Source organism: Ziziphus jujuba, chromosome 4, assembly GCF_031755915.1.
Source record: "Ziziphus jujuba cultivar Dongzao chromosome 4, ASM3175591v1".
Taxonomy (NCBI): domain Eukaryota; kingdom Viridiplantae; phylum Streptophyta; class Magnoliopsida; order Rosales; family Rhamnaceae; genus Ziziphus; species Ziziphus jujuba.
The window spans coordinates 13,350,872-13,365,042 of NC_083382.1; the positions used below are offsets into that span (position 1 = coordinate 13,350,872).

Genomic DNA, 14,171 nt, shown 5'->3' on the forward strand with positions numbered 1-14,171 from the left:
TTTCAGTGTATTTTTAAATAAATAAAACGATTTATACACATGCATACCATTAACGTATTTTTGTCATCCCATATTTAACTGTAATATGGACTTCACACAACACTATTATTAAGATTCTTTTGGATACATATGCAGCAGTAACACAAAAATTTTATAACAAATTGGTTTGGATGGAAAGAAGGTGCAGCCGTTTTCTATTTGGTTTTATAACAAATGCATGGAATGCTGATGGCGCTTGACCTGTCTTAACTTTACAACTTCGTTCATGATTTTGAGAACTGTAAAAACTTGTCCACGTCAAAAAAGGAAACTAGCATCCATACCTATCATTTGTATTTGGATTGAGAGAATATAGGAGGGAAAGGAAAGGAAAAGATTTAATTCTTTTGTTTGGATTGCTAAAATAAGTGGAAAGGAAAAGGAAAAGGAAAAGATAAAAGAAGGAAAATGAAGAAATAAATTATGTTTATTTTAACTATCTATCTTTCCTTTCCACTCAAAGTTGATAGGAAATGGAAGGAAAGAAAAAAAAATTAATAAAACTTTCGAACATTTTAAAATTATCTTTATTAATTTAAAGCTAACTGATTGAGATATATTATATTTATGGTATTTTTATAAAAATACAAATTACATTAATTAGTTTTTATTTTTTATTTCTTTTCCATTAATAATCATCCAAACAAACAATTATTATAAATATTTTTTTTTCTTTTCGTTCTTCATTAAATTTATCATTTCTTTTCATTTCCACCTTTCAATCCAAACTTAGTGTAAGATTTAGAAACCAATACCAATTATCAACCGTATATTTGAGAGTATAGGTGCTCTCCTAATGATTAAAGGTTGTTTCCTAACAATTAAATCAAAGTTATAAACTATAATCCAAAAAAGGGAAGATTTTTACAGAGATTGTGGGATTATGTTTCTTGGATTTTTGGGGAGGTCTTTTTGGTTCTGTGAAATGAGATTTTGGGTGATGGTCTAAACTAATTGTTAGGGGGAAAGAAGGGTTAATTTGGACATTTCAATTTGGATTTGAACTTTAACGGCGGGGGACAGTGGGACCGTTTGATGCAACGGTAGAAAGCCGTTTGTTTGATACCCTTTACTGGACATTTTTGGCCTTGAACTGGGATTATCATTTCGTTTATTTGGTCATGGGCTACTCCTGGCATAGTATGGATATGTCATACAGTTTATATGCCTTTTTTTTTTTTTTTTTTTTTTTTTTTTCGGTGAAAGATATGGTCTATATGCTCAAGGTCATATATTGATAAACTTCTTATTTATTTTTATTTTAATTTTTATGTTGGGAATCGGGATTCATCGCCTATGTTAAAGCCTAGAAAGAAGAAACATAGTGGAAGTATTTGGAGACACTTGATTCACATTATAGTGCTATCATCAACCGTTGGATTTACAATATTGTTTTGACATGGATTAATATTCGTTGAAATAGATGATGAAGGATCTACATATATATATATATATCTTCTTTTTTTTTTTGTAAATCGTTATAAAGTTTTTGAGAGGTAGAGGAGTATATTGCTCTATCTTTTAAGCACCATGGCAAACTTTTTGGGAACAACATAAAGAAAATATTATAGACATGGACAATGGGATGGAGCGGGGCTGCAATATTATTTTAAACTGTCCATATTTACTTTCTGAAAAAGAACATAAAAAATAAAAAACCCTGAGATACTTGTATGTAATTTTTAAATTTTAATATTAGGATTTGTTAAATTGTCCTGTATCATCATCACATATATAGAGCACCAAATCAAACTCAAATTTGATTTTGCTGTAGCAAGAAGCAGAAAAGCTGCTACATATATTTGTGGTAGATAACTTTGGAAGCTTGCAGAAATATGAGTCCAAAACTATAGCAAAATGTGAGATCTGAAATTTAAAAAATGAAGTCCTAAAGTAGATCAGTTTTGGTACATGTGGACAGACCAACACTATACAATGATTTTATATATTGACTTAATAACAGATTAGATTAGACTAGACTATTTTAAATTTTTTATAATACTCAATTTAAAATGGTCCAGCTCGATCCATGTGAGACAAAACTAAGAGAGAGTATTTTGAAAAACAAAAATTGACATATTAACATCAAAAGCAACAACTAACTATTCATCATAACCCTTTGTACTTGTGATTTGAATGACAAATTCACAAAAACAACCTTACTACACTTTTGCATGTCTTTGGTAGAAGGCTTTGATTCTTGCCAAAGTATAACTTTTGCATGTCTTTGGTAGAAGGCTTTGATTCTTGCTAAACTATCTTCAACAAGTCAATGCTTAGTGCCAAAATTTAGGGGGAACCAGTCCTTCATTCCAATGATACCCTCTGAGTCAAGATTTTTATTAGACTAAACAAATTCCTTGTTAGCATTTTGTATCAAAATTTACCATCATGGAATCACATTTAATGCATTGACTAGCTAGCCTAGGAAAAAAACTAAAGAAAAATGTATCAAAAAGCTTATTCTGAACCAATCAAAAAGAGAAAAGATATACATAATGGAATAAAATGGAAACAGATTGTAAGCAAAACGATTGAAGGATATCAAAAAGTATGTCATGCTTACTCTGGTAGGACAATGACAGATTCCTCTTTAGGTAGCTTGAGACAGAATTCTACATCATCAGTAATGTCTTCTCATAATGACAGATTTAACTTCACCTGCAATGGAAATTCAAAACCAAGAAAAATGACCAAATGTTAGCTTTTGCAGCATTCCAATTCTCGAGTTTTCTATGTTGTTACCATTAGAAACACAGAACCTTCAGGCTTATATGGTACGGAACTGCATGGAAACTTCTTGATTCTATTCCAACAAATTTCTGAACCTTCCTTCAGTATATGGTTAATTCTTAAGAAGAAATCTTCTGGTGTTTTCTCAACACGCTTTCGGAACTGCCCCCTGATAACACCATTTATGAAACTATTTGTGAACTTAGCAATAAGGAAAAGGCAATAACAAAAGTATATTGCATATAAAGGTACTAAATAAAAGAAACGTAATTTGCCTACACAGCTAAATGAAGGTTGCATGGCGAGGACAGATACCGAGGTGGCTCTTGATTGACTCATCAATCTGGCAAGAAAATAAAGAAGTAAATTTTCCATTTCACCCCATTTAACAACATATTGGAAGCATTTATATTCTTCTAGAAGGCCTGTATGCATATTTAGTATTTTTTCAAACAGCTTATTGAGAAAATAGAATTGCTACTCCAACTTTTGGAAAGACCAGGTAGGATCACTCGTAATAAGCCAACCAAGTAGCCAACCAGGTACCGTCCAACTCTTTAAGATAGATCCGAGAGTGATAACAGACACCGTTGAAGCAAATACGCCCATTAGAACAAAAGTATTACTTCCATATACTATATGGCTATAAACTTTATCTGCAATCACAGGGATCATAAGCTCTTTTGCAGTCTCCGCATCCTAAGGTTCAAGAAATTAGCAGCCAACTTGACGCCAAAACCACAACTGTAAGCATTAACCATATCCATTAAAGCTTATACAATGGGAAAGCCATACATTCTTCAAGTGTGTTGGTAGAAGTAAGCATTTGAACAGGGATTTCTACGATTGATGATAACCAAAGCAATAGTATTCACATCAACAAGAACTTTACAGGCATCAAGATCAGCCTCCCAACTTTTTTCTGGTAATAGATCAAAATAGCTAACTCCAAGATTACAAAAATCTGCTTGACCTACTTAGCGAGGGTAGCAAGGTCTAGGAAGCAGAATATTGGCAACAGGATGAGCTAGAATTGTCAATATGGTCTCGATACATCTTTGCATCCTAGGGCAATATAGACATCATCTGGCAATAATTTTTAAGGAAGATTACAAGAGAGGTACTCTGCAATAACCCTGTTTCAAACAGCCGTAAACATCAAACAGAGCACCATGTTTCTAATTTAAATGAGGAGAATATGCCTTGCTACATGGTCAGCAAAAACATCAACTTACCAACATTTTTCTAAGCTTGTCAGCCACGTATTCTATTCTATGCTTAACTTGTATAAATATGGTTTTTTGTTTCCGGTACCCCTAAACGAAACTTGGTAGTTCTCACACCATTTTGAAGAGTTTTGTAATGATTATCGGCATAAATAGACAAAAATATCAAAATACAGTCCAAAGCAATAATAATAATAATAATAATAATAATAAAGAGTAAAATCAGTACAATGAAAATCATGCCATATTTAGCACTAGATTTGCAACCCCCGTTAACACTCTACATTCCTCTCAATCCAGTCAAAAAACACCAACCCGATGCCTATTACAATATGTACATTTCATTTAATAATCAAAGGACTGCTGAAGAGAAATTCTTAAAGATCCAACTCCAATTTTTTCTGTTAAGACTATCTCACATGGCTACCAACTTAACTTGTATAGAGGTTGAGCGTTACCATGGAAAATCATAAATTTTATAGAAAGTACTTAAGAAGTAGCTTTTTTGATTGATCTTATTACAAACCAGGTTCCAAAAACTTATATCGTAAAAGAATGCAACTGAAAACTTGAATTTAGCTTGTTCCAGAAAAAAAAAAAAAAAAAAAAAAAAAAAAAAGATAATTAAATTTAAAGTGTTATATGTTAGACTATTCTCATAATATTTTATAATTCATACATACCTCATTGCTGGAAGAATACCCACATCGAGAGAACAAGAATTAAACTTGGTGGATTGAATAGCTTCAACGACTGCATCTTCAACAACAGAACTAGTCCAGAAGCATGGAAAGGAAGAAAAATTAACATGGCCATGATGAATAGTACTTGTGGGTCTTTGACTGTGAATTTTCTGATCTTTATAGCCAATAATATTACCTCTAAGCATTGCAAAAATAATCTTTGATGGTGCTTGTTCCTGTTGTTCTTTATCTATTTTGGTTCCCACCAAAATACCATCTTTTCCATTTGTCCTCCATGTCTGCTTCTTCTTAATTCCTTCTACACTAAGAAATTTAGAAAGACTCACTCAAACTCGCAAAGATCCAGGTAATAAGCACATTGCATTCTCATTCAAAATAATCTATTTTCAAGTGGGCCCCCCTTTTTTTTTTCTCCTTTTTTTTCTTTTTTCTTTTTCCTTAACCCTCTCTCCTTCCAGGTTGATCAACCTTTCCATAGAAATTTTGTCTAGACCCAGGTACTAAGCACATTGCATTCCCATTCACAATAATCTATTTTCAAGAGGGGCCTTTTTTTTTCTTTTTTTATTATTATTTTTTATTTTTTTTCATTTTCTTAACCATCTCTCCCTCCAGGTTGATCAACCTCTCCATAGAAATTTTCTCTTTCTTTAATGTCTAATTTTTCCCTTAATTCTGAATTATTAATGATAACAGGAATAATTTGAAGTAGTCAATTGAGAAACAGTATATTCCATTATGTAGCAAAAAGCCAAAAGAAACAGCTAAAAACCATCTTTGGTTTCACGCATATGCAGTCTTGCTACAATGCCAATAAGCCAAGCTGGTGAAGATTCCATTAATAAAACTCTTTTCAAAATATCATAAACAAAGCCAAAAAAAATCCTAAAACTCTCTGTCTCGTTTTCAAGGAACATACAAAATCAACAAAGTGATAAAGAAGAACATCTATTTATGTACCTCATGCTTGCGGAACACATTTTCATTTTATTTTACATTATTTACACATTTATGAACCTCAAGTTTGGACTCATTGAGGTTTCCATATGATTTTAGAGAGCTCATGCAACCTAAACCAAAAGATACAACTCTCTCATCTCTCTCCTAAACTGTTAAAGAATCTTCTTCTGTTTCACTCTTCTCCCATTTCTCTCTTGATCACAAGCAGCTGCTTTTCTCTTTCATAGATCATCTGCAGCCCCTGTAGAACAATCTAAAACTGAGAGTATATTTATATCTCTTTCTCACAATTATATTTCCCTTATCTAAATCTTTATAGGTTGATTTTTATTGTATGAGTAAGTTATTGATTGCTAGGAATATATGTGTCCATTTTTTATTTGCAATTCTGGACATAAGACAATCCAGAAAACAGGGAGAAGGGTTTGATATTTGTTTTTTGTAAATTAAAGAAAAAACTAAGTTGGAAGTCACCAGCTCAACTAAAGTCAAGTACTTGACCCCATTTGAATGTCTAATCTCCTGCAAGATTGTCCTTGCAGAGCCCAGAACCTCCACTCTGCAAGATCCATTAGCTGGTTCATCCTTGCACATCATGCAGGTTGTGACCAGCAATGTTTGATTCATGCTTACCAGCAAGAAAAGGTCAAGTCTTGGTCAGAACAAATGCCACCAACAGCAAATTATTCTCAAACTAAAAGATGACTCCATTTTCCCTGACCTTTTACAAAGATCTTAAAATCTTAGGTATAAACATGTAGCCTTCTTTTCAACTCCTTGAAGAATACCATCATAGGATTGCTATAACATGGACAGCTGATGTAGCACTGAGAATTTTTCCTAGAAGAAAAGACTAGAAACTGGGTAAACATCCCATGACAATATGTCTCTGTTTAATACTTCACAAATTAGAACAAACTATTTGTCCAACTTAAGAGATATTGATAATCTACAAAATAAAAGAAGTGATATAAATTTGAAGACTTTAAATTGAAAGTTTTTAAAAACTATTTGAACTATAGACGTACTAAGTCTTTCATGCTATAGCATCAGGGCGAGTTCATTATTTGGTACCACTCATACATCGTTTTATCTACGTGAAACAGATAGGACACGTGCATCAGTTTTTGCACTTGTCCATGCTTAATAAACATGAAAAACTTGGAAATTAGCACAAATACAATGATGAAAACAGAGTAGAAAGGATAACATCTATTTCAGGCTAATTCTAGCTGAAACTTGGGAAACAAAATCCAACATCATGATAGAAACTGAGAAGAAATCATTAAGTTTAATCTAAGGCACTACTAAAAACTTTATAGTTGAGGACAAAAAGCTAGAACAGAGCCATAATCAGGTCAAAAAAAAAAAAAAAAAAAAAAAAATCAAAACACCTTAAATAGGCCAAATGAAAATCACTTCAATTCTTCTTTTCAGCTGCCTTTTTCTTTGAAGCCGAACTTGCCTGAGAATATAAGAAAGTTCCAAATATTGCAATGGCCGATCCAAGTGCATTGAGAGGTCTGACTGGATTCCTGAACACCAAAACAGTGGACACTATTACCACCACTCTCTTCATTGTGTTCCCAACCGAAAACGTCAAGGGACTAATGTCGTCAAGTGCTTGATAAGATGATTGATTATAAAGATGGTAAAACAATCCAGATAGCAAAACCCATATATAGAATGTGGATGACTTTCCCACAGCTTCTATAGCTCGGTGATAACCTTGAATCCATTGAGACCCTTCAACAAAAACTGCTACAGGAAATAGATAGAGCAGTGAAATTATACTGATCCAACCATACAAATTCAGCCCATTTACTTCCTTGAAATTCTCTAAACTGCGTTTTGAGTAAATATTCCTCAATACAAACCCAACATTACTAATCAAAGCACCCCACAATCCTTGCAAATTGAAGGAAACCTCAGTTACAGCAGCCAGAGAGCAACCCATAACAATGGGGAGGATTGAAAGCCAGACACTTATAGGGTAAGAATCACCAAGAACCGATGAGAAAACCACCGAGAAAACGGGCTCTGAAGATTTAATAACATGCGTGAAGGACACGGCGACCTTAGAGAATGAAACACATGCTGAGATATGGCCTATTGTGTGGAACAATGCTGGACCAAGCAGAGCGACAATGAATGGCTTTGAGATCTTAGGACATGGTTGGAGCTTCAAAGACCAAAGAATCAACATCCAAACAGACCCAACAAAGAGCTGGAAAGACGCAAGCAACCAAGGGAAGGGGAAAACGTTGAGCGCCTTCTTGTTATAAATGTTAAAGACAATGTTTTGGAAATACCAGAGACCAAACACAACTGCAAGCTGGAGGGTCTTACTCTTGCTCTTATCCACAGGGTTCGAAACTGCAGATTCTCCTTCTCCATCACCTCGGTTGGACTCAGATGCAGCTTTTGGAATATAAGAAGTGGGTTTGGAAGAAAACCCAGATGGAAAATCACAGGTCTCGCTCAAATGGATGACCTTGGAGCTCGAATCATGGATCTGAGATATGGGTTTCGAAGAAAATTGAGAATGGTAGCCATGGAGTACTCTGCGGGAAGTGGGGAGAGAAAGATGAATCAGCGAGGTGGGGTTGCGGAGAAAGGGAAATGGGGAATGTGGAGGTGATTGGGATTGGAATCTGGTGCTGAGAAGATTTGGATGTGGAAGCAGAGTGGGTTTAATGGGATTTCGAGGCTTAGAAATGGAGAAAATGACAGTGGAGGAAGAGCTGGTGAGATTGGAAGTAAGCATTTGGTTAAGAGAGAGAGAGAGAGAGAGAGAGAGAGATTCCGAACAACTGGAAAGTAAATGCGGCAAAGATTTGGAGATTGAGGACGAGGTTTTTTTATGTATATACTGGCTTTTTATAAATGCCCTTTTTGGTCGTTTTCAAAGTTCAAACATCTTTGCCGTTTTGATATTCCTTTAATTTTTTTGAAGATATTTTAATCTTTTGATTCTTTTATATACTGGCTTTTTTTTTTTTTGAAGTGTATTAATTTTAATAGTTGAATTTTTTTATTTGTGCTTATAAAAATATAAAATTACAGAAGCCAAGATAAAAAGAAAAATTTAAATAGTTTGTAATTTAAATAATTTATTAAAAAATTTATAAATAGAAAAAAAAAAGTTTAATTTAAACAAAGACTTTATTATTGACCCTAACCCACTTTTTCTTTAATTCAATGCTGTAACATGCCAACACTGCCTTTGTCCCATTACCAACGTTCACATGCCACCTAATGTGAAAAAAAAAAAAATGAATAGAAATAGTCTCAGCAGTTTATTTATTTATTTATTTTACCTAATGTGAAAAAAAAAAAAAAATAGAAATAGTCTCAGCAGTTTATTTATTTATTTATTTTTAAGATGAGCAATTGTTTTTATAGGAAGCATGTCAAATAGGGATGCTAAGGAGCATGGTGGGGCCGGGGGCTTCCTCGTATCCGCCTTCTGACGATTTTTCATCCAAAGGTTGTTTTTATAATTCTAAAATATTTTTACACATTTTTTTTTTTACATATTATTATTAAAATATATAAAATATATATAAAATTTATTTATATAATATTTTTAATATTCAAAATACTTTTAATTTATACACTTGTTTCAATATATATATATTTTTTAACTATCTTTTATAAATCTATCAAAATCATTCTTCCTCCTTCCATAGTTCAAAAAAGGCATTCTTTTATTGATTCTTTGTTAAAGATTTTCTATTAACATTGGCTATTTTCGCATCAGGAACATCAAAGGCTAAATTTTTTAATATTTAATAGTAAACTTTTAAACAAAAGATATTTAATTGTATATTTTTGATATTTTTAAAATTGTTCAATCATATATTTTTAAATACTTTTAAAGTTGAATTATCTTAAAATATTCAATCTTAAATTTCTATACAAATTTTAAGATATCTACGCGTGTATTTTTGAAGATCATCTAAGCTATTCAATTATATACTTATAAATACATTTAAAGTTAGTAAAATATTGTTTTAATATATTTGATCAATAACTTTTGAATACCTTTGAATTATTCAATTGAATATTTTTGAACACATTCAAATTTATGCAATTTTGTACTTTCCAATATCTTTTAAAATTTTCAAAAGAAAGAAAATCATTGTAAAATTGAAAAGAAAAAAATATATATAAAAATTATTTTTTTCATTTTTTGAGCTTCCAAGAATTAAGTGGTGCAATATGAGCCTTTTTTCAATAAAGAAAATCACTGTAAGTATAATTTAAAAAGAAATATTTTGGAGGAAAAATAAAAATATATACAGAAATTATTCAAGTAGATTAATATCTTAATGGTAATTTTTATATATAGATAAAAATATAAATTTACAATAATACTGTATAGAATCCGTTTGATATTGCAAGTAGAAATTCCTTTTTTCATCTTCATTTTTAACTAATTCCCCAATTATAGGGGAGGTCAAGTAGGGTGGGAATTCCTAAACTGGATTTCGTTCCTATCTTATTTTCACACTTCATTTTTTGAAATTTTTTAATTTATGAAAATCTATTTAAAAATTAATTTCTTAAATAATATTTTAAAATTTGCCCCATCCTCTTCTTGTTGCCTCGGTTAACAGGGAAACTGGGGCTTCATGAGACAAATTGTCACTCTTGTTGTCAAAAGACATGGATGCTAGTTTCATTGTTTTTGAGGGCAATTTATAACTTTTGGCAAAGTCCATAGGCATTTTGGCACATTGGATTTAAAATAAATACATAGATAAGAAGAAAGTTAAGATTCTTTAAATCTTCATTATGTTCTAAAATACAAATAAATAGATTTTTTTTTTTTGGGTAAAAAGAAGATAAATAGATAGATGGAGCATAAGCAAAATGACAAAGTACATATCCATGTACTGATATTTTAGAGCAAGCATACACATGCATGTAATATTAATAAAAAAAAGAAAAAAAAATTGTATGCTCCTTCATTCCTTCAAACGATAGTATTGACACATAACCATGTATATATAGGTTCAACATGAAATTAAATTAAATCATGATTGATTTTTATTTTCCAAATCTTAGAGCTTCTTAGCATGTCTTTCATGGAAGGCTTTCATCCTCTTAAGCCCATCATCAAGAGAAGAAGGATCAATGGCAAAAGTTATTCGCAGCCAATTTTTAAGTCCAACAACAAAACCTGCAAACATAAAATCGAAATCATCCATATTTTCAACCTTCAATTAATGTTTTAAAATATACTATAATTACAATATTTAATTTGCCCAAATTAAGGTTGTGGATGATTTTGAATCTAACCTGGCAAAACAGTTACAGATTCCTCTTTAGCTAGCTTGAGGCAAAAGTCCATATCATCACTAATGCCTTCAAGAAGGGATAAGTTCAGCTTTACCTGCACTTACAGATATATTCTCGGGTAATTGTGTTTAATTAAAATATTAAATATGTCACTCTAAGGAATTCAAAACCTTAAAACAAAAACATACGTATATACACAAATCTTTTGTTAGGCGACGACACCTAGCTTATGCTAGGTGTCACTGGCATTAAATATAATTTATACCATACGTTATTATAAATTATATATGTGTAGCATTTTCAAAGTAGGCAACCAATAGAATAAAATTTTATGTACACATATATATACCATAACCGTCATTGATCCTTCTGGTTTGTGTGGGCAAGTAAGGCAACCAATTTCCTTAATTCCATCGTAACAAATTTGTGCATCTTCTCTTAATACATGAAGAATATTTGAAAAAAATTCACTTCTTGTTTTCTCCAGGATTTGAGGAAGTGCCTCCTGAAACCATAAATAGATGTCACAGTATATATACAAAAATAGAAAGTGTTTTCTTTTGGATTAGGCATCATATAAATATTTTTATACACACACAAAAAAAAAAAAATTATTAAATTATTTGATGAATAAGATGGAAATCAAACATATTCATATCATACATATCCAAGGAAATTGACTATACCTGAAGGAATGTTGGGGGGTTAGCTGAGATATCAATATAGTTCTTAATGCATTCCAAGATCTGAATTAACATTAGGAAAATAAGTTAAGTACAAATCATTGTATAAGAAAATAGCAATAAATTAAACTGTGCATGACAAGAAATTATATGAAACTTAATTACCCCAGATTGTTGAAGTATGGCATTGGGGTCACACGCCACAATCCAACCAAATCTCCAACCAGGAACAACCCATTGCTTTGACAAAGACCCAAGTATTATAACCGGCACAATTGTTGCAAATTCTGCCATGCTCACAAATGGATTGCTTCCAAAAGCTTGACCAGCATAAACTTCATCCGAGATCACGAAAATCCCAAGTTTTCTTGCAGTCTCAGCAATCTAAAATATATGTTACAACTTACATGAAAAAGTTATTAACATTTAAGAAAAATGTATAAACACATTGATGACAAAGTATAATGGAAACTTTAGAAAATTAAAAATTTTATAAAAATTATCAAAACCATGATTATAAGTGCAACTAACATGATATATTAAGTATTCAATATAAACTGTCTAATAGAATCTAATATATAATTTTTATCTGGAAAATATAAATAACGCACACCTTTTTCAAATGTTGAAAAGTGAAGACATTTCCACAAGGATTTCCAGGGTTAATTATGAAAATAGCAGTAGTGTTGCGATCAGCAAGAGCTTCAACAGAATCGAGATCGACTTCCCAAGCCTTTTCCGGTAGGAGATCGAAATGTCGAACTTCGAGGTTGCTAAAATCTGCTCGAGTTTCATAGTGTGGGTAACCAGGTCTAGGAAGCAGAATGTTAGCTCCAGGATAAGCAAGCACTGAGACTATGATTTCTATTGCTTGTGTGCAACCAATTGTAAGATAAACATTTTCTGGGGATATTTCGTACAAGAGGTTGTGTGATAGATATTCTGCAATAGCCCTGTTCATCAAAAATAAATAAATAAAATCAGAAATAATAATAATAATAATAATAATAATAATAATAAAGAATTGAAAATATGAATTAATTTTCTGAAATTCTCTTGACTCTGAATTTTTGTTGTAGAACATTACAATCCTTGGTTGTTTTTACCTACATTGTCGTTTTAAATCAGCTGTGATCATAAGTAGTTCATGTCATGAACATAATTACTACATAAGCCGAACAAATATTGTCCATTTCTAGTGTTCATCAACCTAATCCCAAATTTAATTAAGGTCCGGTTACTTAATTATTTGGCCATTGGCCTTTGGACTTTTGCTAATTAGTTGTTATATATCTAGTTCTAGTTCTCCCAAAATAAATAAATAAATAAATCATTGAATAAGACAAAGAAAATTGGGCAGTTGGATATTGATCTGATGACGCATATATGATTGTTATTTAATTAATAGAGTGGTTTTGGTGAATGGTGATGCCATTCTGACCACATAATTTGTCTTTCTCCTCCTACAAATGGACAGGAAAGAAATATTATTTATTTATTATTTTCACTTTCAATTTTTAACCCGGAGATTTATTTAATTATCTATTTATTTTTGTTAATTCAAACATGGTTGAATTCAAGTTTTCGAAAATTTTACCGCTTTCTAGGGTCAATTAGAAAACTTCGATATATAATCAATTAGCCTCATATTTATTCCATAACTAATTAGTACTTCTATAACGTTTTAGTGTAACAAGAAAATATATTTAACATTATTAAATTATAGAATTTATCGGATCGAAGACAATATATATGTAATTATACATTTAGAACTTGAAGAAATTTATTTAGAAACGTAGCAATAAATTGTCAAATCCCACCATATACCCACTTTAGTGGATTTTCCACTATAGCAAATATTATTGATACGGGAGTCCAAGCACACGTCATTTCATAGATTAAAATAGAGAAAACAGGGTTTTGGATGTTGTTACCTTCTTGCTGAAACTACACCGACGGTGTTCGGATAACCGTTGAACTCAAACGACTGCACAGCCTCGGCAACGGCGTCTACGGCCACCGGCGTAGTCCGAAAGCATGCAAACGTTGAAGGGTCGGTGCGGGCAAGTGGAATGATAGGGCGGTTGTCGTCTTTGTTAATCTTCTCCATCAGCATCTCCATAACTCCATGAACTGTGATGGCAGCTGAGTTGAGCTCCCTATTCCCTCGGAATCTCCACTTCTTCTTTCCGGGTTCCATTTGATGTTGGAAATGTTGGGTATGGCAGTGGAATCATATGTTTTATATATATATATATATATATATGTATAGTGTATGTATATATGTGTATGCATAAGTGGGATATTTGAAAATTTGCTTAAAAAAAGAAAAGAAAAGAAAAAGTAGGATTTGATAGGACACTTAAATAATGACATATCAAACATATTCTTCTTTCTTTCTTTTTTTTGAATAAAATAAAATAAAATCTAAATGGAAAAAAAATAAATATCTTATCAATTTGTGTCCTACTGGTAATCAATATTATTAGTGGTTGATTCAAAATTGTTGTCTTTTATTT

At 31.8% G+C, this 14,171-nt stretch overlaps 2 protein-coding genes and 1 non-coding gene across 5 annotated transcripts; all 3 read right to left on the reverse strand.

Annotated features, from left to right (window-relative positions):
- Positions 1 to 1,742: 1,742 nt before the first annotated feature.
- Positions 1,743 to 4,628, reverse strand: LOC125421962 (uncharacterized). The gene is made up of 3 exons (XR_009638763.1): positions 3,052 to 4,628; positions 2,802 to 2,941; positions 1,743 to 2,700 (listed from the first exon to the last, which is right to left on the reverse strand). It is a non-coding gene; the product is annotated as an uncharacterized LOC125421962 (transcript).
- A 53-nt stretch (positions 4,629 to 4,681) lies between these two features.
- Positions 4,682 to 8,515, reverse strand: LOC107417318 (xylulose 5-phosphate/phosphate translocator, chloroplastic). Of its 3 annotated transcripts, none has more exons than XR_009638762.1 (3): positions 7,057 to 8,515; positions 4,878 to 5,000; positions 4,682 to 4,771 (listed from the first exon to the last, which is right to left on the reverse strand). XR_009638762.1 is itself a non-coding variant. In XM_060816641.1 (2 exons), the coding sequence occupies exon 1, from the start codon at positions 8,427 to 8,429 to the stop codon at positions 7,083 to 7,085; it is 1,347 nt and encodes a 448-aa protein (XP_060672624.1). In that variant the 5' UTR covers positions 8,430 to 8,515; the 3' UTR covers positions 4,682 to 5,005; positions 7,057 to 7,082. The 3 variants fall into 3 exon arrangements, 1 of the variants encoding a protein (XP_060672624.1); XR_009638761.1 differs by having other exon boundaries at positions 4,878 to 5,005; XM_060816641.1 differs by having other exon boundaries at positions 4,682 to 5,005.
- A 2,121-nt stretch (positions 8,516 to 10,636) lies between these two features.
- LOC107417320 (nicotianamine aminotransferase 1) lies at positions 10,637 to 13,874 on the reverse strand. The gene is made up of 7 exons (XM_048472680.2): positions 13,587 to 13,874; positions 12,266 to 12,605; positions 11,818 to 12,036; positions 11,656 to 11,715; positions 11,319 to 11,474; positions 10,970 to 11,063; positions 10,637 to 10,850 (listed from the first exon to the last, which is right to left on the reverse strand). Exons 1-7 carry the CDS (start codon positions 13,850 to 13,852, stop codon positions 10,732 to 10,734), a joined length of 1,254 nt encoding a protein of 417 aa, XP_048328637.1. The 5' UTR covers positions 13,853 to 13,874; the 3' UTR covers positions 10,637 to 10,731.
- Positions 13,875 to 14,171: the final 297 nt, after the last annotated feature.

Bases quoted from the DNA above. Each gene is read 5' to 3' on its own strand.
- LOC107417318 (XM_060816641.1), bottom strand. From the start codon at position 8,429: ATGCTTACTTCCAATCTCACCAGCTCTTCCTCCACTGTCATTTTCTCC.
- LOC107417320 (XM_048472680.2), bottom strand. From the start codon at position 13,852: ATGGAACCCGGAAAGAAGAAGTGGAGATTCCGAGGGAATAGGGAGCTC. The intron at 11,475-11,655 runs GTATAGTCAATT...TTATGGTTTCAG, and splicing joins ACCCCCCAACATTCCTTCAG to GAGGCACTTCCTCAAATCCT. The intron at 10,851-10,969 runs GTTAGATTCAAA...TTATGTTTGCAG, and splicing joins ATCTGTAACTGTTTTGCCAG to GTTTTGTTGTTGGACTTAAA.